General features: G+C 38.7%; 1 protein-coding gene across 3 annotated transcripts; it reads right to left on the reverse strand.

Moving 5' to 3' along the window:
• Nucleotides 1-1,693: 1,693 nt before the first annotated feature.
• On the reverse strand, nucleotides 1,694-27,520 carry ampd3b (adenosine monophosphate deaminase 3b). 3 transcript variants are annotated; one of them, XM_042495363.2, is made up of 16 exons: nucleotides 27,277-27,520; nucleotides 19,681-19,744; nucleotides 14,712-14,934; nucleotides 12,033-12,210; nucleotides 11,315-11,480; nucleotides 10,068-10,287; nucleotides 9,742-9,871; nucleotides 8,505-8,699; nucleotides 7,969-8,100; nucleotides 6,472-6,635; nucleotides 5,925-6,051; nucleotides 5,571-5,734; nucleotides 5,000-5,120; nucleotides 4,303-4,476; nucleotides 3,547-3,657; nucleotides 1,694-2,413 (listed from the first exon to the last, which is right to left on the reverse strand). In XM_042495363.2, the coding sequence occupies exons 2-16, from the start codon at nucleotides 19,736-19,738 to the stop codon at nucleotides 2,237-2,239; spliced, it is 2,340 nt and encodes a 779-aa protein (XP_042351297.1). In that variant the 5' UTR covers nucleotides 19,739-19,744; nucleotides 27,277-27,520; the 3' UTR covers nucleotides 1,694-2,236. The 3 variants fall into 3 exon arrangements, with proteins under 3 accessions (XP_042351297.1, XP_042351298.1, XP_042351299.1); XM_042495364.2 differs by lacking the exon at nucleotides 27,277-27,520 and adding an exon at nucleotides 27,130-27,211; XM_042495365.2 differs by lacking the exons at nucleotides 19,681-19,744; nucleotides 27,277-27,520 and adding an exon at nucleotides 18,393-18,702.

Genomic DNA, 27,520 nt, shown 5'->3' on the forward strand with positions numbered 1-27,520 from the left:
GGTGTGTTATGCCACCAATTTAGTTATTCTTTTTTTCACCTTTATGTCATTCAGCATGAGATTTTGTAGGGAAAACACGTTGTTGTGTGTCACAGTAAATTTATTGATAATCCCTAAATCAACCATGACGTCAACACGCAGCAGTGTGGTCACGCGCGAGTGTGACTTCCTGCCGCCAACACTTAAAACTAGCTTCACCGCCGTGTTTTATAAAGTCATTAAAAAACGACAACAACAACAGTAAAAAAAACTAAAAAAAGTTGTTGCCCCAAAGTTTACGGCCAACAGTAGCAGCTCTGACGTCACTGGAAGGAGGAGGACATTATGGACATCTTTGCTGACGAAAACACCAGGCGTTTGGGACATTTCGCCTTTATACAGTCTGTGCTTTACTCCGGTCAGATTCAACACCTTTATCCGCTGCCGAGGAGTCAGCAGTACCTCATGTGAGTTTGTGTCTACTACTGTTTTTTGTAGCATTAAGGTAAAAGGCAGGGCTAACTAAGCTAACTGCTTACTTGCACCAATGAAGCACCTCTGAAGGATTGATATCATGGCGGGACGGTTGTCTTCTGTTCAGGGTCGTTAACTCGCTAAAGTTAGCTAATGTTAATGTATTTCACGCCCAATATGTAGAATATGTAACCACAATGTGTTACCACACCGTGGCTGCGATTGTATGGTTTGAAGGTTAGCATTATGTTAGCTATTAAAACCAGACTGCACTTGTGTCAGGTTGACCATCCGAAATAAACCCGAAGCTTCGACCAGCTAATACCAACACTGTTGACTTTAGATATGATTCAGTTATTTGTTTGTTCTTTCAGAACAATTGCATTGTAAATGGCATTTGTTGTGATTGTATGGCGATACGGTTAGCATGACTTTAGCCCCCAAATCTGATTGAACTTGTGTTAGGTTGACCATCCAAAACAAGTTAAGATACAGTCAGCAGCTACAAACGATAGCTATAAAGACTTTACATGTAAAGTAGTTATTTGTTTGTTAAGAATCGGTTTGCAAATAAAAAACTGCAATAACTGTGACCTAATTGCACAACCCCTCTTTACAAACATAAACGTATTATTAATCTACTGTTTCAGCCACCTTATAGTATTCAGACAAAAGATTTCACAACCTATGTGATATCAATAATGAATATAGATTGCATAGCAAACACAAATGTCTAATCCCCAGAAGTTTTTTTTGTGTTTTTTTTTTATCTCTGGTGGCCATGAAGTGCACTTGTTTTATGACACCTTCATAAGGAATCAGAGAAGTATTTTTTATTGAAGCTAACAGTGTCTAGTAAACTAAAAAAGCAGTTGATTTTATTACCTTAGCAGGCAACCAAAAGTTTAACTTGTATTTGCAATATTAAGAATTCATATGATAAAAATTGATGCTGGTGTTTGTATTTATACAGTTTTGCCATTCCTCACACCCCAACATTCATCTGTGTATATACAGTGCACTCCAGTTTTCAGACAAAAGATTCGCCCTCGTGATAGTTATTTGAATCTGATCATAAAAGTTTGACAGCAGATAGCTAAGTACTCATTTATGTTAAAGTAGGCATCTCTAATTAGGATGTACATTTTTTTTTAGATTTAAAAAGTCTGCTTAATTTCAGACTAATTTTACATGGAAATTGACCTCATGGACATACTCAAAAAAAAGCTTTCCAAAAACATTATTCATTTTCTGTGGCCTTTATTTACATATGTAAAAATATGAAAAATGACAAACTCTTTTTTTGTTTTTTTTTCAGCATTTCATTTAAGACCTATAGAGCAGATAAAAGCCTTTTATGCGCATAAATGCAAGTAACAAAAAACATTCAGTGTCAACTTTGCAATTATAAAAACTAATTTCCAGTACGAAATCATTCTATATTATGCTTCTAAATAATTTTGTCAACTCCAAATCAGATTTCGCGGCTAATGCTTTTTCATATATCCAATCCACAAATGCATTTCACACCCTTCAAAAGAAACAAACCTCTTTAACAATAAAATGAGACACACAATCACTGGCAACGTTTGTACATATATCATTGAATACGGTCTAAAAATCAAGAGGTTCAACATAAAATATAAGAATCTCCTTTTTTTCTCAAATCTAGGTCACAATGTTTTTTAAGAAAATGTAAAAAAGAAAAAAAAGTATGTGCCATCCAACCTGTATCTCTCTCCATGAGGACGTATTCAGGCACAGTTTGTGCTGACGAGGTAAATCACTTAGGTGGGTTAGTGGCAACATCCATCTTCACTGCGTCAACTAGGAAACTGAGCTCATTGCACAGTGTCTCATGTCGGTAGGCCATACGGATTTGTGCCACATTTGTCCGCCGAATGTCGTTGCCCTCCGGTCCATCCTGTAGGTAGTTAGAACCAATGAAGTGTTTCTTCTCCTACAGGGTGAGAGGGTAAAAAAAAGATATAGAGCAGAAATTGAACACGTGAGAATCGTTTCAGTATTTGGACATTGGGAGGCTTTTTATTGTTTAGAGCAGGTGACCTCATAATGGGATAAATGACAAATCGTGTGGTTGAATTGTTGACTTTTCTCTTTGTGGACATTCTGGATAAGCTCTTCAACTACTTAGTCAGTTTACAGTGTGACTGCGAGATTTCTCTCTGTATAAGGACACAGTTGCAATTTGAGCTTCAGTACAGGTTTTGTTTTGGTGCCTTTCCGTTAGACTTATTATAGTGATGTTGCAAGACTTTTATGGACCGTTTTGATAACCGAGGCTGGGACTAAAGAGGAAGTGATCTCTGCATTATAATGCAGCTGGTGCTGCATTATAATGTAATGTGGCGAGTCATTTGCTCAGTCAGGGAAAGTTTGTGAGAGAGCCCAACCACTAAATTTGGGTGGGCCAATATTTACTTAAATATATTTGTGTTAGAGAAGAAACAAGTAAAGTCAAAAGAATATTTGAAGCTATTTAGAAACTGTCATCATTGCATAGTTTGTCCACCAGAGAGCACTGACAGGTTTGTTTTTCAGCTGTAAAATGTCTCTCAGCTGATATGATAGCAGGTTTTTAACATTTTCAAATATGTATTGCTATTGGCATTACCAGCTCTCTTAATCAGTACAGAATACAAACTTTGTCAAAGCTGCCAAAAAAGGTCTAATTCTGTAACTGACAACAGAAGATTTGAATCATCGGTCATGTCCCTGATTTAATTGTTATGTTGACAAGAACTGGACTGTTTTTTTGGCAAGAAATGAAAAAACAGTCTGCACATTAGTTTATGCGTGCATAGATATTTAATTAAATTACCACTGAGGTGCCATTTCAAGCTTCATGCTCTTCAGACTGACGGTGTTGGGGACTGATATTGGTCTGATGAAGAGCATGATCTCGTGTTTATTGTCTGGATGTGCGTGCTTTTTTCTTTTTTTTTATAAGAAGATGGTTGATGGGTAAACATGTAGAGAGGAATGTAATAATGCCTGTTTCACCCATATGAATTTCTCCAGTCCTAAAACCAAATAATGAGACTGAGCTAAAAACAAAAAGTTGGACCTTACCTGATGAGACAGTCCACTCTGCAGCACACTGTTTCTGGCAATCTCACACAAATCACAGGTGCTCAGCTTCCACAGCTGGGCTGCAATGGCATACTCCTCCATCAAGGCCTCCTAAAATGGTTAAAAGAAATATTCGATTTTAGGTTTCATGTACATTTATGGATGTGGTTAAAAATGGATATGCGTGGCTGATATGTATCGGAGTAATTTGTTTATGTCTGCTGTTCTATTGCAGCTGAAATTATTTATCAAGTAAAAAAAGTGAAAAAGCTTTATTTTCCCAGGTTCCAGCTGCACAAAAGGGAGGATTTGCTGCTTCTCTTTGTCATACTTTAATAAACTGAATGTCTTTTTGTTTTAGACATTTGGTTTGACAAAAAAGATACTTGCAGATGTCCTCTTTGGATCTCGGAAATTAGAATTGGCATTTTTTTGACACTCTTTTTTGGCATCTTCTTGACATTTCATAGACATAATAATAATAAAAAGAATTCTTTTTATAAAATCAGCAAATTTCTCAAAAGTTACCATGAGTTGGAGCCTTATCTACTGTGTATTAGTTCTTGTTTCTCTAAGTGAGACCCTGCTGCTCCTGCACATCATATTGTGTATACTACTGATTCCTTGTTTAGTTGCCCCGATGTCTTTGGACTAATGTCACCAGGACAAATTCTTGATTATCTCCCAAAAAAAGTGATTGTGATGTTGCGGAATATAAGTTGATCTGTGATCCATTCTTGTCGCAGTGGTTCTGACCTTGGTGTAATGGAACTGCATGGGGTCGTCAGTGGACAGCGACACACACAGGCCTTTCTGTAGAAACTCTCGTAGAGGGTTCTTGGAGTACTGCAGGAACAGGCTGTTGTTGCTCAGTGGGGACATGGCAATTGGGACCTGGGCCAAGTAGTACAGGTACTGCAACACTGGACTCTGGAGAGGAGGCGAGGTATTACTGGAGACAATTCACCATCTAATGTGTATAAGTAATATTATGCAAGCTGTTCATAGATATAAATGTCTCATCGGGCACTGCGTCATCATTTGATATCATGATGATCGAACCTTTGTCCAGTTTGCGAATGCTCATATGATTTTAAGGCGTCTGTCAGCGATAAAAGCAAATTGTTTTGAATAAATGGCAGAATTCTGCTGCAGGTGTGAACACTGTTAGTCACCACCAACAAAGGAAACTCTTGTGGGATATTTATGCTTTTCATTCATTCATTCATTAGCTGTAACTGCTTATATTCTTAAGGGTTGCAGAGGAGGGAACTAATAGTCTGGCGACCTGTCAATCAATATCTGATGAATCCATATTGGATTATTTAAATGAAAATCAATTTGAATAGGATTAATCAATTATTTTAACCCAGCCCCAGTGCAAAATATCATCTAAAAGCTCAATGAGCCAAGAGCTTGAGTATCAAACCCAAGTATGAGTGCAGGACTGCACCTTCTTGAGGTTGAGACCGTGGGAGATGTTGTCAGCTGTGAGGAAGGCAGAGACCAGGTGGGTGATGGAGCCGGCCTCGCCACAGTGGGGGCGAAACTGGAATGTGTTCAGTCCTCTCTCCCTGTGCAGTGACAAATGATAACATTTACGACCAACAGTAAAATATTTCATTTCATTATGTCATTTGAATTCTTACCTTCATGTATACAATGGGCATTTCTCTGTGCAACAATTTCTGTTTGTTTTTGCCTTTTATGGCTTCATCTTTTTTGATTAACCACATTTTATCACCTTATCTAGAAACTTTTCAGCAATACACTGCAGTTGTTTAACATTTCTGACATGCAGCTAATGCTAAAAACTTTCCTAAGTAATCAGTTAACCTGTTTCTCAGGCTTGTGATTAACTTGTGGCCTGTCCAGGTCTCCCCACCACCCGCACCAGTCTTTGCATTGTAAACACACAAGATAGATGGGATTCTGGTTTATAAAATCATGTACTTAAATTTAATTGGACTGGTCTGGTGTTTGAAGTCCTAAAATCACTGAGGAATGCTGCATGCTGGACTTACTTGCGCAGGTTGTTGAGCACCATGATGTTGGCATACATGTAGAACAGGTAGTAGGTGTAGGGAGGGTTGTCATCTGTGGTCCACTGTTCAGGCTTTGGGCTTTTGTATGAGAACATGTGGTCGCTGTGTTTGGACTCGTCATCTACGCTGTCAAATCCTGTCACCTGCGTTACAAAAAAGATAATGTCAGCACATTTGCAAAACAAGTAATGTATAACCTTAACTTTGTCTTTTACTTGTCTGCTCAGTTAGTTTCCCAAAAGTGTCACTAAATATGGAACAGACATGGCTGTTGTTTCACTTAAAAAAGTTTCCAGCTAATTTTAGATCCCACCTTTTCATGAGAGTACTTACGTATTTTAAGAACACATGTGTTGCTTTGTGCTTTTGCGGATTGACTGTAGCCTCAAAGAGGGGGAGGAAAATGTTCTCCAGCATCTTGGCGTAGTGTGGTATTAATTTTTTTGACCTGAAAATGTCACTGCAAGACAAAAGGAATCAATCAACCATACACATTCCCATTGAAACAACACAAACATTTCCAGCATTTGTTTGCTTGTTCAGAACATCCTATTGAGTGATTGTGAGTTTACATGTTTAGAGCAAAGGTTTTGGCAACACTGACATTAGAAGTCGTGGAAAAATCCAAAATTGGACACAGATACTTTGGTTTTAATTTAAAAAAAATATTCAGGAAGGAACTACCTGAACTGTATCACTCTTTAAATGAGGAAAGAATATAACTACTGTGATGACAGGTCATTGGTTTATTGTTAAGCTGATAATATGGCTTACTCTTTTCCTTACAAAGCACATTTAAATAGACCCAGGCCCTTTTTTGTTAATATGTCTTATTGTTAGGAATGTGCCTGCTGTCTCATAGCTTTTGTTGAACACTTACTAGATCCTGGGAACTTGGATCATCCATCTCATGTTGGGTGAGTGGACCTTATGCTGGATAAACCAGTTTGCAAGGCCCTCCCACTCACTGGCAGAGCGGCCGTAAATCGACAGACGGGGCTCAGCATGCTGGTACTTACTCTCCTCTAGCTCTTTGGCAACTTCCTAAAACAGACACCAAACCACAGGAAGTTAGTGATGTTTCTTAAAAAAAGCTGAAGTGAACGTTGGTAATTGCTCAATGGACAGATAACAAAATAATTCACATTTGTGCTATTTCGAAATACTGAGGGAGCAACTTTATGCACCAAAGACACATTATGGACTTAAACTCAAAAACTTAAAGTTAATGTACTCTAGTAATATTTAAGTAATCTACCACCAGTGGGTGCAAGGCTTCTACAACCAAACCAATGATGATAGATGATTCACATCTTTGGTGTATCTTCTCCAAATTCACTAAGGATAACCACATTTACACAAAGATACACATATGTTTGGAGAAGAAAGAGAACTACTACTTTAGATAAAACATAATCAGTTTTTAATACAAATGCCAGTAGTGTGCACTTTTGTCTTTTTTTTGTTTGTTTTTTTTCTAGTCGCCGAGAGTTAAAAAATATTTGAAAAATTGTTTTTTACCCAGCAGTTCAATCACAGTGGAGGAGGGGTGAGACAAATGGCCAGTAATAAAGACCAACTGTTATAATGCAGCCATACTCAATAGATTTTTAAAAAAAATCTTGATGATTTTTTTTGGGTGGTGCTGATCCTGAAAAAAATAGTGAAACAGGCCCCGTGTACTTTCTCAGAATGCAAGGGGACTTCTTTAAATTGTATGTTTGTTTTAACTGACCAAAAGTTAAAAAATCCAAAGTTATTGCTGCTGTTGTTGCTGATTTATTTTTTGTTGATCGACTAATCCAGACTTACTGTATTAGCCTAAGTGCTTTTACATATTTTGTCATTATTTTGGGCCTTTTTCCACTGCAGACATTTTGAAAGGAAAAGCACGATAGCAGTAAGACCAGTAAGTCATGACGACCTGACATTAAGCCAACATACACTGAAACTGGAACTGAAGCAGCCAAATGGAACTGAGTCATCATTACTTTCATTATTTACTCGTGCTTGTTGTGCTGTGACAGGTGCACTGACCCTCATTAATGTCAGTACTGCGATAACTGCAAAATTGGCATACTATGCTTTTGACAAGACACCTGCAGGGGGTGGCAAGCAGCCAGCAGAGCTTACTAACACAGCAAAATTAGCATTAATACGGCATGTTGCTCTGTTTAGCCACCCTTAATGACGGCAGTGAAAATTCCTTCAGGACAGCAGCCCTACATTATCACCCTGATTCAGAGAGTTTAACTTCTCTTAATTGCAGTGTTGCTTCACCTAACTTCAACCTGTGCAGAAACAAATTCAGCCACACAAATGAAAACATTGCTGTGCAGGATGTGTAAGGACATGAGTCCTTGAACTCATACTACACCTTGATTAGACGTGCAAAGTATTCCCCTTTGATGTAGTTGTCTGATTTCAAGTAAATCTCTCGCAGTTCGCTGGCTCCCACAGGGTTGTATTTGGAGTTGAACTTGTCAAATCGGTGAAATGTTTGTCTTCCCTAGGAGAGTAATTCGTGAGAGAGGGTGAATCTTATGTACAGATGATCACATTCTCATTCCAACAAAGTGACAAAAGTGATTATTTTCAGATTGCACATTAAGAGGACCTTGCATGGAACATAAAAATGATTGCATAACACCATATGAAATGCATGAAATCCCAGAATTGCATCCTTGTGTCAGTTAGCATAGGTTACTGAATTGTGCTGCAGTTATTTAAAAATGACAATTTAAGTCTTGGCATACAAATGGAGTTATATAATTATTACATGATCTTTTTGCCCCAAGGGCATAGCCTATACAAGGTATACATAGTTAAACTCATGTATGACAGCATGGCAGAAATATTACAGAAATTGTTTCATTTTTTAAAGACCTTTAAAAGTTATGAATTTGTTCTTACAGCGTGCACATCCAGAGAGTCTACAGTGAGATCGTAGGGGTCCATGTTGAGGTTGTTGAAGACTTCCTTGAGTGTGATCTTCTGGCCACCCTTCTCCAGGACCACACGCTCCGCCTCTGTCTGGTATGTGGCCTTTATAAATTTCAGCAGATGCTTCTGGTTCATGCATGCAGCAGCGTGTATATGTGTGTCCACCTGTGTTTGACATATAGCAGACCGTGAGGATGTGTACGACTTCATTTGATGAGTTACAGTAACTCCATCAACTTAAGTTTACATAGACTGAAGGCAAGAAAGTTAAAAATAACTTTTACTTTACTGAGACAGCCCTTCACAGTAAAAGCTAAGGCTGAAGCAGTGTTGTCCAGATACATTTTTATAACATGATTTTAAGTTTCTAGGGATTAGGGTTGCATGATGCAATCAAAGTTTTTTGCTGCTTGATACAAAAGAAAAACTTGCACCGTTCTTAGTTTGCATGACAAATGTTACCTGCCTAGCCCTCCCCTCTAAGACAGGTTGCGTTGTTAGGTGATGTAGTTTTGCAGCGTTTATTACAGAGTGAGACTCTTTTCTGTGTGTTTAGAAAAGTACACTAACTGCACCAGTGAATTTTCAGAAGCTACTTTCGTCAGCAGATAATGTCTAGATAAGCTCAGGTTTAACTACAAGCACTGTTAAAAGGACTGTATGTGTTTTGTATTCGCTGCACATAAAAAAAAGCATGTGTTTAATGCAGTGTTATCACAATATTGCCCGACCCGTCTTCCCTGCAGAGTTGCATGACTGTAAAAGCTATTTACCAGCGAGCCAAGCTAAAGCTTATCGAGTTAGTAAGAAGAAACCAGAGGCCTCCCAACTACAATTTAGAGCCACTGGGCTGGAAGGGTAATGTTAACACTAACGCCAGAATTAGGATACGACTATTACAAAATAGGTTTTCACTTACAAGGAATTTGCTTTTGTTTTTTAGCACAAGCATTAAAAATACAATACACATATTGAGAGGAATTAAAAACAGTCTTCAGACTAAAAGGTCATTTCAGCTTTTGTTATTTTATATTGTTTTCCATGCAGGTGCACTTCCCCTATAATCTAATTTTTTTTTTTCAAATATGTATTTTCAAATCATCTGGAGTAAATTTTTGCATTTTAATATCATTAATATCAATATCATGTATCCGTAGCGGTAAGTTATCATTTGCATACTAAACTAGATGGAAAAATGCCAACCAACCTTTCTGACGTTGTAGAAATCTCTGTGTGGAACAGATTTCAGCTCTTTCAGCTCCGCCATTTCATTCAGCATTTCATGGAGGTAGAATTTAGAGGCCAGAAAGTTCAAACGTCTGTGACAGTAGGTTTTTCTGTGTGGCAGCACAACATAAGATTATTTAAAATATGGAATTTCAATTGTTTTTCAGAAAAACCCTGCTTACTAATGCTTTGCTCCAAGCATACTAACCCCCACAGTTCAAGATGACTAAACTATTGATACTATTTGTGTAAAATGTCCAGTTGACCTTTTGTTTTTAAGGATACTCAAAATGTTTGTGTACTCACGTTGGGCCGTCAGCTATCATTGCAAGGACATGGCTCAGGTCTATGGCAAAGGTCTCAATGTCAGGGTATGGAAGTCCGTGAGGCCGCTGCTGTTTCAGGTTCTCGGCGTTGTCGTAAACATGAACTATGCCATCTTTCATCTGCAGCTCATAGTTCAGGTTCTCAGGAATTCCCTCCATGGTGTATGGGTCCTCCCCTTCATGAGGAAAAGGCCAGATGTCTACAGAGGATAAGAGTGCAAAAACAAAACAGCATCTAAGCATCAGATCTTAACATATGAATAACAGCATGGGACACTAACTCTGATACACACAGAAAAACATATTCAATAGTTGGGTGAATCATCACCATTAAATACACAAGTACATGTAAACAGCAGAGATTGTGACTAACCTTTGACATCCAAAAAATGTCACAGTGGTTGTTTCAACACTTTTTTTCCATACTATTCTGCCACAGATGCCCATCACATTGAATCTGTTGTGGCCTATTTCTGCTCGCAGTCTCAATTGTTTCGCTAATCTTGGGTGTGATAGTGCTGTAGATGTGGCTTACTGACCGCCAAGCCAAAATTTTGTCCTTTTAATCACAAGATCCAAACATTTTTCCGCAGTTCACTCAGCTAACACCGTTCCTCCGTGAGTTAAATGCCAGTTGCATGGGCTTGAGAAACTGTTACACTTGTACGGCTCCTGCGTTAATCGGTTTATTTATTTACCATAGAAACAAGCGACTCTCCCTGGTGACACATCACTCTCATAGGTTCATGTTATGGCCCCCACTTCTAATTAGCCGATTTCAAATTTGATTCTTCGAAATCATGTTTTGTTTGTCAGTTTGGCATAGCAGACAGTGCGTAACACTACAATACCCATGAGCCTCAGCTGCTGTTGCTATAGAGAAGAGGCCAGCTATAGGTGCTGAATTTTACCCTCAGCTGAGCCAGCATTTTTTGGTAAATTGATTTAAGCTGCAGGTTGTGTATTCAGTTTTCTCAGCACCATCTTTAGCTCCCATCTGCCATTAGTGTAGAACGTTTACTGTTGAGATGCACCTTGAGTGTCATAGTTAAAGTCTACCTTTAAGCTTTTTTATACACAGACTTTGACTTTCTATCAAAGATGCTTAACCGAGAGTCTTTAATGTCCACCTAAGCTGTAGAAGTGCCCCAACATGTGACAGTTTAATGAGTCGTTTTTTTTTCCCCAAGAAGGGGGGTATTAGTCTGGGATTAAAAATCACCCTACCTGGCATGACCTCATCCTCCTCCCGCCACATTTCATTTTTGGCGCTGCGGAGGAATCGGGCAGTGGTCCTGGGGAAGTGATGGTAAGCCAGCTTGGAGTATTTCTCTCTGATGAACAGCGCCCCAAGCAGACTTTTGGCAGCCTGCTCATAATCCTCAACTGTGATCTAGAAAGACATGGAAAACTTTAGTTTTATAATTATTTTTTTTTTACCAGTCTGTCTTTAAATGTCCTCATTATAATTGTACCTATTCATTGAAACTGTGGTACTCGCATAAATGTGTGCCCTTTCAAGTGAGGCCTTTTGTCAACTGAAAGGGCAGCGACACTGGAGGTCCTTGGCTCCTGAGCAACACAGGTTTCATTTTCACAACCACACAATAAGCAATCTGAGTAATATTAAACTGACTTTTATTTCTCTACTTTTCTTTGGTAAAAAGTGCTCTTTTACTGAGATATTGTCATACTGTGGCCAAAGTACAGAGAATAAACCCTTTAGATTCATTTTTTTAATATAATTAAGTCTCTGGTGGCTCTCTGAGTCTCTACCATGGCTATAGGCTTTAGATCTTGTCTCTCTTGTCTATGTGGTCTTTGTGTGCAGCCACATCTTTTAATGATGGTGCTCATTTTTGAGTGCAGGGAAATGTGTGAAAATGTTATATTTTATATTAGGTGTAGTTGAGCATCAAAGTGCTGGAGTGTTCTTTCTGTTTACCCCGGCACAATAATCTCCACTGATTGTCACTCTCTGGAAGTCTGGAAAGTCCTCTGGGAGGCATGGCTCTGGTGTTGATGGGAAGAGCATTGGGGAACCCCCAGTCAGGGCCCACTCAGCACTGCTAGGTATCTGCAAAGATACAGACTGCGAACGCTTCAACATGAAGCTCTTCCTCCTAGTGACACAGAAGAGAGGGAAGTTGTTATTATGTGCATGTAAACGTTATAACTTTGCGCATAAAATAAATGGGTCTGCAAAACTACTGTTGGATTCATGACACGTGTGCACCGGCTGATTTTGTTCTTACCACTGTGCATATGTTGGTGAATCAGTATCTTTCTAAACTGGCAGGCGTGTGCTCACTGTCTGCTATCAGCATACTGACACAGCCTCATTTCTTTATACCAGAAAATCCATTTGACAAATGTTGTGTTATGAAGAAAGAGTTGAAGATGTTGGTACGCACATATTGAGGCCACACACACACACACACACACACACGAGTGTTGGACAGTCAGTGATCATCTGTGAATGTAATGGCAGTCAGAAACAGCTGATAAGCCTTTTGTCACTCTGCAAACATGTTCAAACATGTCGGCCTCTGATGTGCTCTCACCTGAAGGCACAGGCTGAAGTCTCTTTGAGCAAGGTTAAATTTGACATCTTTACCACTGCTCGGAGGTAGACCAGAAACTTTTATTTACCCTGATTATATTAATAATAATAAAAGTTAACAATATTAGTTGATTATAATGACTAAGAATTGTTTGGAGTAGCCATCATTAGACAAAAGGCAGATTTAATATAAACAATGGAAACAAACTGTTGCACTTGATGTTAATGTAGACATTCTCATAAAGTTAATTTTAAGCTAGGACTAGGACACTCAGTTTTTATTGTGGAATATTTCATTTATGACAATGGTAAATGAGGAGACCTAGGATGAAACAAGTGCATATATTAATATTGGTTTTTAAATATTATTGACTATTAAAGCCTTTTTTAATGAATGCGGTTTTAATATGTGAATACATTTTGTGTAGTTTACGCTATGCATGTAGTTTTGGTGTGTGTTTACATTATTGAGAAAGCCAGGTATTCATTATTTGTTCGTACGCATGGTCGGAGACAGTTCTAAATTTGTTTGCAGAGTATGAAAAAATCAAGGTAGGATACTGATCAGTGTTTCCTGATTGCAGCAGCAAAAAACTTTGATTGCATCATGCAACCCTAATCCCTAGAAATTTAGAAATTTCTAAATCATACCCGCCGCTCCTTCAAATGTCGTTTTTTTTTTTTTTTTTAATTGCAAATACACCACCGCCCCATCACAGCACAGTCCTGCACTGCGTTGGGTGTCGCGAGTGCTGAGACAGATAACTATCTTGCTCCGTATCTACTCTTTGGGGTAGATACCACCGCCCCCTCCCACCCCCCAACAGAACTAATTGGTGCTGACGTTAATTAGCTACTCGCATCCAGGCATCAGGTCGGAGAGTCAGAGGAGTGTCGGCTTGAAAATAGCGTGCAACTTACCGGAGAAAAGGTAGACTTATTAGCTTAAGAAAACTTATAATAGATTTTATTAGTTAAATAAACATTCGCAAAATATTGATGGCCAGCTAAGGTTACGTAGCTTAAGTTAATTGGGCCCGGTGCCAACTCAACTCAGTGTCGCTAACGTGAGTAAACTAATTAATAGCATAAAGCGATATACACGCCATGATGTAACTGCTGACTGCATTTTCAGATGAGCTTGTTCAAATATTTTTCAAAGAAGAGAAAGACACCTGATGAGGATGGCGCTAGTCAGGTATCATTAGCCTTTTTATTGACTCAAATTATGATGGTTAGGTAAAAAAAATTATGTTCACACTTGTAATCAAATGTGACGTGAGTGTAAATTATCTAGCGTTAATGTTTTATGTAATCGTATAAGACAAGTAACAGACAGGGAGGAGCAGTGCAACAAAGTGAAGGAGAGCAGAGTACAGGAGGGGGAGTGCCGAGTGAAGGAGCAGGAGAGCAAAGTGATGGTGCAGGAGAGAGAGATGAGAGGAGAGGAGAAAAACATAAAGGGAAACACAGGCTATCAGGCTGGGACCCTAAATGGGTTGGAAAAAAATAAATAAAAATTATTGTTTCTATTTGTAGGTGAAGACTGACTTGAGAAACAGGCTGCAGGGGGATCACCTTGCAGCATGTATGCTGCTGAGCATCAACGGGCCACCTCTTGGGGAATTTCCGTACAACAGAGCCTTAGAGCTGTTCTACAAAAAAGAAAAGAAAAGTCCATTGTTCTGAGCCTGGGTGCAAACTTTGCCACTGATTACAGCCCCATCAAGAAATTATTATTTATTGTTTTTATTATTTTATTGTTGAATTTTTGTTATTATTTTTTATTTTTACATTCAGCCTTTAAAAAGCGTCATTTGTTTACGCCGCCACGGCTCCCCGGAGAGCCTGCCGCCGCTGCTGAAAAAAATCCTAGAGGAAACACTGCTGATGAATGTTGGATTTCTACTAAAACATTCATATGCACTGTATTAGCACAGATTTTTGTGCTGTGTGTGGATGAGGCTTATTGGGAGTATTTTCTGTTGTTGCTTGGAGATTTAAGATTTAAGTGGTGCAGAAAGAGAGGTGTGGTTGATCAAACATATCTTCATTTCGTACTTCTTAACTGTCTCCTCGGACTGCTGTGCAGCAATCTCCTTCTGCAGCGCCCGCTCTCTGTCCTCGTGCAGACCGATGGGACAGTCCTCCGGCACACTGAACAGTGCCATAGCATCCTTGGTGTCTTCCTCTTTCAGGGCTGAGGCGAACACCTTCTCTGCTAGCAGACGTACCTTCTCATCCACCTCGCTCATTGACATTTTTGGGAAAAGCCGTGGCATATCTAAAAGAGTTGAGAAACATTCGTGTTTTAGTGAACGCTTTTTTCTTTTTGTCTTTGCAAGAAAGGTTGTGCTTAAAAAGGTAAATAAAAAAATAGTGCCAACTTGCTAATGTGTTATATTTCATCTCATAAATGTGATGAAATATGGCAGCAATTAAAGGGGAGATAACATTATGCTAGTGGTGGCAGTAAATACAAATACCAGCAGGATAGACATGAGATCTACGAAACATGAGTTTGTGGTAGGGGGGGTTGGTGGGTGTTAAAGGATGAACTATTACAGTGCATCATCATAACTCACCAGTAAACATGTCTTGAGAGCCTACATGTTCTGCCAATGTGTCAGGCAAGTTCCAGTAAACACAGTTGTTTACACAGTGAGGCCTCTAAACCCCTAAGGGGCTAAAGGTCATCTTTTCTGGGATTACACTGCAATGGTAATATACCCCAGACGAAATCGTAAACATGGATAGACCTTGCTTTCAGTCTGTGTTTAATTGTCTGCTGGTGCATCACTATGTTTAGTTTGTTTGATGTGAAACTTTTAAAAAAAATTGTTCAGTCTGTAAATCAATCAAGTTGCTTTCAATCCAGCAGCATTACTTGATCCTGTAGTTTAGGTGCCATATAAGGTAGTGGGGGAATTGCACAAGGCACCTAACAATACGATGCAAGTATAAAATGTTTATTGATGCATTTTAAATTGTCTCACGCTTAGCCAGCCTCACTAAAACTTAAGTAGCCTAGCATCTAACATAAACACAGTGCATATTTGTATCTATTACATTTTACCATCCAGTTGGTCCAGCTGAAGGGAATTTACAGCTCAGTCTTCTAAAATTGTCACAGGCGATCATAATGTTGAGAATAGTGTAATTTCCGATGATTGAGTTTTCTGCATCACGACATAATCTTTCAAGAGAATTGCAGTGCATCTAAAAATCAATTTTCCCCACAGCTGCCAATGTAAAGTGTGAGGTTATTTGTCTAAAAAATAATATCAGCTATTTTTTGGGAGCTTGGCCGTTGAGTTAAAAGGGAGTTTTTGTTCATTGTCGCTGCGTTTTGCTGTAGTAATCTTTAAAGTCACTCAAAAATACTTCTCTTTGCATGTCAATTTATAAGGCAGTGGTTTTGCAGAGACTCAAAACCAGCCCAACACAGGAACAGCAAACTATGTAAACATTCCCAAATAATCTGCAGAGGAGTTTTTTGATAATTCAGCTTTTACTGTAAATAGCAAAGAAATGTCTGACCCTTTGTTTTTAGAACTGCAATTATTAGCATACCATCATTTTGGTTCTCTTGATCCTTTGGTTGGGAAAACAGTTATGTTTATTTGTATTGACCTAATTCTCTTACATACCAATGGCAGGGACCAGGGTTTTATTTTTAAACTTGAGACCCTGTGATTCATATTTTGATCAAGTCAGCAGTGTTTTTTTTTATTTTTTATTTTTTTATAGCTGTGCCTTCTTGCTTAATCCCCCTGGTGTGAGAAACTACTGTTGCTATCCAACGACCTATCAGTTGTGGAGATGTTTGGCTATTCTGATCACCATTTCATCAGTTACTATTAATACTGAAGTTGCAGCTGGTGTAGGTCACTCGATCAGTTCCAGCATCAATCCCCACACGTGGAGGTATTTAAATCAACAAGCACAAGACAGGATTTGCAGTACTATTGTATCAAATTGCAAACTCCTGTGCTGCATACTCACCATCTTGAATGGTTTCAGTGCAACTTAATCTGACTGAAAACTGTGAACCATCCTGTCTCTTTCCCAGATGACACTGTTAACATTTGCCCTTACATTGGCACAATTTTTTCTGCCTGTTCCTTGGCTAGCACATTTCGGAAGCTGCCATTCCTGACGAGCTTCTTGGCACGTGTACGCTCTCCCCACTGGAACAGCTGAGCAGCCTATAGGATGACCTTGACCTACATCCCTCTGTTACAGAAACCTGAACCACAAAAAGCTGTTTGGGTATGTAAGGAAGGTCTTTTTAAAGGTATACTATGCAGGAACAATGTAGACTCACACAAAATTAATTCCTCTCAGTCATCACTTCTGACCCACTAAAAGTGTGTGGTGGTGTATTTATTTGCAGAGAACCTGTCTTCTCGCTTCTTCTCTCAGTTGGTTGGACCAACACGTGATGTGGTCGGACCCTTTTATCATTATTACAATTTAAATTTTTGTTTTGTTAAATATCTGAGATAGCTGAAAAATTATTTAGCTTTAAATGTATTGTAAAATGCATTACTTTGGCTCTACAGTCACCACTTTGTAACCTTGCTCAGTGTCCCGCCCACTTCACTATCTGATTGGTTACAAATCATGAGTAATGGCCTATCAACTCTGTGGGCTACCGTGTCACTGACAGGCACAGAGACTGCATCTGCTGCCCTCTTAAATTAAAGTTGCAAAAACATACAGTGTTTGTGCTGGTGATGTTCTGTTGTTAGTAAAAAATAGTTACTGGATGCAACTTCAGTTTTATGAGTGTGAGAATTGGAAGGAGTAGAGGAGAGAGTGAGAAGATGCCTAGATGTGAGACATGTAACCAGATGATAAAAAATAACAAAATGCTGTCTACCTGACGGCACATTTATTCAGAGATTTACTGGTGGTAACCCTGTAGTAGGACTGCATTGCTGTGAAAACATGGTGGCCAACCTTCTCTCTGAGTAAGCAACTTTATTTTTAGCTGCAAAATCCCTTTAGCGTTGTTAACTATGTTAGCATCACTAGCTGTGCTGACACTGTAATCTCGAGCCACAAGCCACTGTTAGCGATGCTAACAGTGGTTTGTGGCTCGAGATTAAGCAGCCTACTCGCAAGGGTGACTTGGGGAAGAGACTGGAGGGTTTGCACAATGTTTCTTTAGCAACGCTGTTGGGTCAGACATTGTTACTTATAGCTATAATTGCTGGAGGAGTGATGCCTCTATCTAGCTCCCACCTGACCCAGTTGTTGCGCTATGCAGTAAACCTGTAGCAAGTAAAGAAGAGTAGCAAAATTCACCAATAGACGAACATGTGTAACTGGTCAGAAATATTCTTGGTTAACAGTTAACATCCCTTTGTTTACCACACACACACACACACACACACACACACACACACACACACACACACACACATATATATATATAAACAACTGATATTTGGATCTGTGTTTTGAAAGAATAGACTTTTTTGTAGCTTAAAATCTTAAAAAAATGCTTACATCAATTAAGTGCTTCGGTAATTTACAATACTCACTTTTCAGTGGGTAAACTTTGTTTTCATCTGTCACTTTTGGTTAAAAGCTGGTGTTTTCATCTTCAGAAAGTAAATTTCAAACCGTAGACATTGAACAAACCTCTCAGTACCCGGTTATTGTCATCACATTGCAACTCGGTGTCACTACACAGCTTCACTATCAGTAGAGGAAGCTCTATCTGTCTCTTACCTTCTGCTGTGAGTTTGGCCATGTTTGGCTCTCTCTCAGTCTCTGCCTGTTGAGTCAAGTATCTCAGCTTTTATGTGTCTGCTTCTCACTCTTCTAGAGCCTTTAGCTCTTTGCTTTGGCGCCACTATTTTGATATGTCAGCCAACCGTCGAGTCTCAAAACACTTGTTAAGTGTTGCTGGATACCTCTTGACAATGTCAAGACTGGCCTCAGGTCTGGTCTCTGTGTCTTTCTAAGATCTGCGATGCTTCTCTTCTGAGTTTTCACTCCGACTGCCTTGGCCAGGCTTTGCTCTGCTGTTTATGTGGTCTGGTGCTTGTATGTATAATGCAGCTGCTAGTTGTTGCTGTCTTGAGTGTCCCTCTCTATCTCTATTTTAGGATATTGAGAGCGTCATGGCAACAGGGGCTGCTAATCCAAGATGGTATGTCACAACTGGCTGCTAACGTGTGAGCGGCTATCTGTGAGGTCAATGAGGAGGCAAAGATATGCTATAGCTCAAAGGAAATGTTAAAGCACTGGGAAAGAACATATGAACATTTTTTCCCAGATAACAGAGTTAAGTATAGTTTAATCCACTGCCCATGCATTTAAGACCAGACGGGCCATTTATGGAATGTAAGTAGATTTTTTTGATTCAGTTATTTGGATTTGCAATTATTTTAAGAATCCATTATTATCTCAAAGCAAACAATTTCAGCAATTCCCTATGGCTGCGCGAGTATGTCATGGTTCATACAGCTAGAGTCACAGCAGAAAGTCTCAAATACTAACTTCTTAAATCAAGGCTTAAAATAAGGTTACAACAATAAATGCGGTCAGACAAATACAACTATCAAACAAATACAACTGTGACACAATACAAAGAGTGAGCACAGTCTCCAGTTAAAATGCGAAAAGTGCAATCAACAAATTTCAGTTATCATTGGAGTAGCAGTCACATTGACCAACAGTGCTATTTTCTCGACCTTTTAAATTCCCTATGCAGTGGACTAGTGTAGAAATTTCCCAGTGGGTTAAATATTTCCTTGTTCTCACCAAAAAGGACAAACCCACTACAGTTGTTCCCTTTGACTTGAACATTTAGTTTTAATTATATTGATGAAGTTGCTACACAAAGTCATTAGAGCTCTAGATAACATCTTCCTCAGAGCTATGATAAGCCAGTTGAACCAGAATGATAATTAAGTGTGACATTTTAATTATTGTTTTATTAAGTGAAGTAAGGACATGCTTGACTGAAGTTCGACTGCAGTTCCTTTGTTATTTTGTATGAACATGTTCTCACCTTTTCCAAAGCAGGGTGTGGACTGCTGCTTGCATAGCGGTGTATCTCTTCTCTTCATTTTGATCTGTGTTAAGGCAAGGCAAGGCAAGTTTATTTGTATAGCACGTTTCAGCAACAAGGCAATTCAAGGTGCTTCACACAGAACATTGAAATACAACAACAGAGGGAAAGGAAACACATTTAAAACATTATAAAAGAAGCATGTAAAAGGTGATTAAAAAAAAGCAAGTGGGAAAACAACAGATAAAACCCAAAAATATAAAAACACATATATTGAAATAAGAGTCGCAGTGCAGAGTTTCGAAGTAAAATATAAAATTTAAAAAGTAAAAAGTCTTTTAGTCAAAGGCAGCAGTGAACAGGTGAGTCTTTAACCTTGACTTAAAAGAACTCAGACTCTCAGCAGACCTGATATTTTCTGGTAGTTTGTTCTAGATATACGGAGCATAGAAACTGAATGCTGATTCTGTAGTTCTGAGTTCTGACTTTTGGAACACAGAGCAGACCTGCACCAGATGACCTGAGTGGTCTTGATGGTTCATACTGGACTAGAAGGTCTTTGATGTATTTTGGGCCTAAACCATTCAGTGCTTTATATGCTAGCAAGAGAATTTTAAAGTCTATTCTGTGAGAGACAGGGAGCCAGTGTAGAGACCTCAGAACTGGAGTGATGTGGTCCGCTCTCTTGGTCTTAGTAAGGACTCGAGCAGCAGCGTTCTGGATCAGCTGCAATTGTCTGATTGACTTTTTAGGCAGACCAGAGAAGATACTGTTACAGTAGTCAACTCGACTAAAGATAAATGCATGGACAAGTTTTTCAAGGTCCTGCTGCGACATCAGACCTTTAATCCTAGAAATATTCTTGAGGTGATAGTAAGCTGGCTTTGTAATTGTTTGTATGTGTTTTTTAAAATTCAGGTCTGAATCCATGACAACACCCAGATTCCTGGCCTGGTCTGAGGTTTTTAACTGAAGTGACTGGAGCTGCATGCTTATTTTAAGACGTGCCTCCTTGGGTCCAAAAACAACTACCTCAGTTTTTCCTCTGTTTAACTGAAGAAAATTATGGCACATCCATTCAGATATTTGCTCCATGCATTTACCCAGTGCTTGTATGGGGCTATGGTCACCTGGGGACATTGAAATGTAGAGCTGGGTGTCATCAGCATAGTTATGGTAATCTATTTTGTTTTTTGCTATGATCTGAGCAAGTGGAAGCATGTAGATGTTGAACAGAAGAGGCCCCAGGATGGAGCCTTGGGGGACTCCACATGTAATTTTGATCTGCTCAGATCTAAAGTTACCTACTGACACAAAATAATTCCTGCCCTTTAAGTAGGATGCACACCAATCAAAAACTGTGCCAGATAGTCCCACCCAATTTTCTAGTCGATCAAGTAATATATCATGGTCGACTGTGTCGAATGCAGCACTGAGGTCCAATGACACTAAAACTGAAGATCTGCCATGATCTGTGTTTAAGCGAATGTCATTAAATACTTTGACCAGAGCTGTCAGTGCTGTGATGTGGTCTAAAACCTGACCGAAAGACGTTAAAGCAGCTGTTGACTGTTAAGAAGTAATTTAGCTGTTGGAACACAGCCTTTTCAGTGATTTTACCTAAAAAAGGAAGAAGCTTTAAAGCTTTTAAACAAAGCTTTAAAGCTTTGTTTAAGAGAAACAAAGCTTTAATACATCACACGAATCCACAGTCCAGTGGTAAATAAGCCTCTTCAAAGTTAACTCAACATTTCATAAGTGTGTGTAGACTGAATCAACGTGATGTCGCGCCAACAGCAGTCACCTCCAGTTGTTTCATCTTTGCGACAAGTAAGAGGTTATCAGAGTCTTTTACCTTGTGCAGTAGTAAGTTAATACTGAATTGGGAATCTTGACAGAAAATCCCAGTATCCTAATTTGTCCTCACAGTAAATGCACTAAAAGAATCCATCAATAGAACAAAACATCGTCTCCCTGAGAATAGCGCAACAACCTTGAGTTCAGTTTCTAAAAGGTTTAGAGTCCCCCGCTTCTAATGTAGGTCATGTTTGGCTGCTGCTGAAGTTCTAAAAAGATGGAAACAGAGAAAGAATTCAACTTTTAAAGTCGCTGCAGAATACAGCCAAGTGTTGTAAGAGTAACAGATTTATTCTGTGCAGGTGTGAAATGAGAAATGTTTGGTGTTGCAGAAGTGTTGACCTGCCAAAAATGCTAACTTAAGTGCCACGATTCTGAGGCTTTACACAGCACTTGTCCACGCAACATATGTTTGTAATGATAGACCTGCTGGGGGGGTTAGTGGAGATGACAGACATTAAAGTGCATTTTTCTCCTCACGATAGACACACACACAGTTCTCAGTGAGTCAAAATCAGGAGCTGAAGTATGTTTTCTTTATGTAATTTACTGTGTTGATTACTGACACATTCTGAGAAAAAGTGACAATTTTACTAAGTCAGACTTAAAGTAATTTGTCCTAATCATTTCCGCTTGTATTGGAACTTGGAATTGAGAATTAAAGTGTGATATAAGCAGAGAAGTCTGTTTATGCACTTTCTTTTGGTTAAGGATTTTATTTTTAGCAGAATACAATTAACAGTAGAGCTGCAAGTATCAATGATTTTCATTGGTGAGTAATTTGTCGATTATTATGATCGGTGTTTTTTGTCTCGAAAATGAAAAATTTTGTCCAAAACACAAGAATATTCAGTTCACTGTCACAGAGGAGCAAAGAAATCAGGAAATATTAAATTTAAGAAGCAGAAGTGAGAGAATGTTGATCTTTTGTTTTTCTTTAAACATTACTTAAACAGATTAGTCAATCATGAAAATAGTTTGCAAGTAATTTAATATTTGCAAACTAATTGATTAATTGCTGGAGCGCTAACTAAGAGCAATAAAAATGTAATTTGTCTTGTATTAATAAATCTCAATTTAGGTCAAGGTCAATTTTAGGTCACTTTTTTTCTCCACTTGAAACAGGAAATGCTTGGGGAAGTTGGCCAAATCCATACACATAAAAAAAGTATATTTTTTTAATTAAAGGGCACACGGTGGACATACTCTGTAGGACCAAAACTGAAAATATGCACATTTTATCAAATGGACAAGACGGGCATTCATTGTGATCTTTTTTTATCTACACTTTAGTTTCATGATCTAAAAATCTTCACTTCAGTTTTGAAAGTTAGTTTTGAAGTAATGACTCTTTATGTTTTAGATACAATCGTTTTTCTTGCCGTGTGACCTAAGAAACTAATTTGTTTTATTCAAAAGAAACTCAAATGTTTGACCCTCCTGCAAGATGCAGACCAAACTAAAAGGCTGGAAGACTAAAAACCTTAAAAGGCCATTTCCTTTAAGACCCAGAGGAGTCAGGATGTCTCTCTGCTATAAGTGTTTCAGTGCTTCCTTGAAGACTTTTGCAGCACATAGTCTTTTTATGTTGCAGATTTTTTGTCACAGTTACATTCATTTTTTGGCACTAATATTGAAGACTTGGAATATAAGGAAAAGTCTGAATTAAAAAAAAATAAAGCGTTTGCCTGTAAAGAACAAATTTTGGCTATAGATAAACGGGAGACAAGGCTGGTCCTTTATTCTGTAAAGACATGATTTTGTTGGTTTTTATGGCTGTTATTCAGAAACTGATTTACAGACACACAATATAGTTGACCTACATGTGACATATAAATCTTGCATTTAACTTAACCCCTTTTTACCCCTGGCCCACAAAATAATGACTGAACAGTGGTGGATGTCTGATAAAGTATACAACTCTGAGGTGACCGACACTTACTCTTTTCTTTTACTTGGGTAAAAGAAATAGAAAAGAGAAAGCCATGCTGGCAGTTGTATGAGAAGGTTTCGCTTTAGATGCTCTGCTGGTTTTGGAATTTCCTGTTTTTTTTGTTGTTTTTTTTCTGTCGGAAAGCTAATGTACACACATCCAAACATTGCACCATTGAGCCACAACACTGAGTCACACTACAAAGCTCTGCAGTGGCGTGCAGTGTCACTGTTCTGGGTTTGTGTGTGTTTAGATATTCAAATTCTGCTGAATGAATGTAAAACTTTCAAAGCAACAGTGTAGGTGGTATTAGTGTTCAGAGGGTTTATCATTGAGCTATAGCTTGTGTTTAAATTGTTCTGAAGTAGCTATGCCGGTTTGAGGCTTTGAGATCTGCATATTTTGGACTTAAGATCAGTCATTTCTGACCATAGGGTGGAAACATAAACAGGTTATTTTTTTCATGTGTACAACTTGACTTTAAAGGCACATCCAGGCATGTTGCATTTTCTGCCTGGACAGCAAGTTCTGTCCTGATGAAGAAATGTGTGGCATTATTAGATTATGTCTCAATTTACTTAGTTACAATAGTAGCAGTGTTTCCTCTACACTCATTTAGGAGTGGCGGCCCGCCACTCCTAAATCCTACCCGCCGCTCCTTCAAATGTCGTTTTTTTTTTTGTTTTTTGTTGTTTTTTTTTTTTAAATTGCAAATACACCACCGCCGCATCACAGCACAGTCCTGCACTGTTGGGTGTCGCGAGTGCTGAGGCAGATAACTATCTTGCTGCGTATCTACTCTTTGGGGTAGATACCACCCCCCCCCCAACAGAACTAATTGGTGCCGACGTTAATTAGCTACTCGCATCCAGGCATCCAGTCCTTTTAACAGTGCTTGTAGTGAAACCTGAGCTTATCTAGACATTATCTGCTGACGAAAGTAGCTTCTGAAAATTCACTGGTGCAGTTAGTGTACTTTTCTAAACACACAGAAAAGAGTCTCACTCTGTAATAAACGCTGCAAAACTACATCACCTAACAACGCAACCTGTCTTAGAGGGGAGGGCTAGGCAGGAAACATTTGTCATGGAAACTAAGAACGGTGCAAGTTTTTCTTTTGTATCAAGCAGCAAAAAACTTTGATTGCATCATGCAACCCTAATCCATAGAAAATTAAAATCATGTTATGTATGTTTATAATCTTAGTTGAGCTGCTCAGTGAGTGTGTGGCTGTAGTTGTCAGTATAGTCACATTTGAGCATTGTCATATTGAGATAAGTGACAATGCTGTTTTCAGATGCTTCCTTGTTTGTATTCCCATTTTGGCACACTAAGGATGACTGTGCATTTTAAGAGATACTGTAGATTTTTGGTTAATCACAATTACTTTCATTCCCATACAAAAGTGTGCTTTTACCTCATGTATTCTCAACTTAAAAACACCCTTAATTTTGCAGTTGGAATAAGGTTTCATTTGAATTAGGTTAAAGTTTGGGTCAGTATGCTCTACATTCTACTGAGTTTAGATGCACATCAACTCATTTATGCTACATTAGTCAGCAACTACTGCATGATTTGCAAATAATAATGTTGTGGTCTCCAGAAGAAGACTCATTAAATATTGGTGAACAATAGGATGGATAGCAATCAAATTTTGTACAGCCATTCATGGTGCCCAGATTATAGATCATTATAAATTAGGGGATTCCCTGACTTTTCCTCTAGAGCAACAGACAATTTTTGGTTTAAGTGAATTTCTCAACAACTATTAGATTCCCTTTAGATTGCCCTGGCATTTAGTACACACGCTCATATCCCAATTTGTTGCTCCCTTAACTTTTACCCTACTCCACCATCATCAGATCACATTTTCAATTTGTCGCTTTGACTTATGACCAAATTCCTTTAAACTTCATGACACTCCGATCACCCTAGACTGTGTTAGTACTAATTAATCCAGGCTAACATGCTAAATGAAGATGATGTTTGTGAAACATTATACCTATGTTACACCATGTTAGCATGGTGGTTGTGAGCATAAGCATGCTGACATTAGAATTTAACTCAAGTAAAAACACTCACAGAGTCGCTGGCATGGCTGAAGACCATAGACTGCATAAACAAAGGACATAGCGGCCGTGACATCACCAAACATTGGTTAGTGGACTGCTGCTTTGAAGACTTCAGTTTGAAATTTCAGCTGTCGCCATCTTATTTTTTTGGAGCCAGAAGTGACCACATTTGGACTAGAGGCTGGGATTGTGGAGGAGTCTCCCAATTTAGCCATTGACAGCTGTTTGTTTTGCAGAAAAGGCTTAAACAAACAGTGGCGCATTCAATTCAAATTTCAGTGTTCCTCTTTCAGTGTTTTATTGTCACTATATTGTAGTAAACGGTATAAAATGCTTGATTGTACAATACTCTAAGGACTAAGGATTTTCACCCATTTCAGTTAAAGGGACTTTCCAAGGACGTTTATGGAGCTCTCACTTCCCAGGATAGGTGCTAGTGGCTTATTTGCTGTCTTGAACTGCACAAACATTTCAGACATGCAGGGCAGTGCCATGGCAAGACAGGTGTTATTGTGTAGCTCTGTATTAGTTGTGCTATCTCATAGGCGATTTTCAAGGCACAACACAAAGGGTTTCTGTCACAGCCCATGCCTTTTAAGAAGATGTGGAAAAGCTTTGCAGAATAAACAAAGTAGCATGTTTAAAAAAAACAATACAAAAGGCCATTTAAGGGAGGATCCCACCCCCACTGACTGACTGGCCGGGTGTGAAATGGGAACTGTGGGTCGGAAAAGGTCATTATGAAACATGATAACAAAATGCATTGCATCACGGTTTAATACCAAAAAGCAATAATCTTATGGTCCTGTACAAGTTAAGCACCTCTGTATAATTTTAACTTGAAACAGTGGACATCTGTTAGTCTTTGTATTTCTTTGAAAATACTTAACAAATATGTGTCCTGCAAAGAAACAAAAAGATATTTTTTCCTGCAATAATGGTTCAAAACAAGCAGCCATTAAGAAGAAAGTGTAGTTTATGGTTGTAAAAAAAAAAAAGAGGAGTGTATTGTCAGAAGAATAGATGAGTACATGCATTTTCAACAAATAAACTGTTTTCTTTCTGTAATCAAATTGTTTTAGTTGTCTAAACTTAACTGTTGTTATTGCATTTCCATTTACAAGAGTTTAGTGTAATGAACAAGTAATAATGTGTAAGTTGCCCACCTATTACTGCTGATAGAGACGTTCCCACACATACGAGTGGGACATTTCTAATCTCTAATGTACCTGACCTAATTTGTCTTTGGACTGTGGGAAAAAAGAGCACATTGATACACCTGCAGAAACATAAGTAGAATATACTGTACAAACTTCACAAAGAATAACCTGAGGCTAAGTCTAACTAACTGTATGGTGTGAGGCAGCAGCATTAATCACTGTGCAACTGTCAGTTGTCTGTGAAATAAAATAAAACACCTCAAAATAATCTTATTCCTCTATTTTAATTTCTCCTAGACGCTTTCCGATCTGAAAAAACAACATAGGACTAAAAGTCAACCGCCACTTTTCAGTTATGTTATCTTTACTTAAAAAAATGATCTGTAGTAGCCTCCAAAGCAAAGTACAGATAAGGTATTTCACTCACCAGATACCAGCATACAATGTGCTGCAAGTGCAAGAAAGAATGCAAAAGTGATGGAAGTGATGAGATGTCACTTAAGATAGAGGAAGTAAAGAAAAGAAAAGAGTGAGAAACTCAGGTTCAAAGATGTTGTGAAAGCAATGTACTTACTGTTTGCAGTGTTGTGCCCAATGTCAGCACCTCTTGGGACTGTAGAGATCCTTATTTGGCGTCACGACAGACGACAGGTCTTGTCAGAACAGCCTCTTCTAGCATGCAGACTCAGAGTTGGTTAACTCCCTCACTGCCAGTCTGAGTAAGTGTAATAGATGCGCAATTAAAATGCATGAAGTTCCATCGCTAAAAATAAGTTCCAGGAAATGATCTGCATCAGTGTGGCTCAGTGCAGTAGAGG

Source organism: Plectropomus leopardus, chromosome 7 (genome assembly GCF_026936395.1).
Source record: "Plectropomus leopardus strain MGB_pleo_1.0 chromosome 7, ASM2693639v1, whole genome shotgun sequence".
Lineage (NCBI taxonomy): Eukaryota > Metazoa > Chordata > Actinopteri > Perciformes > Serranidae > Plectropomus > Plectropomus leopardus.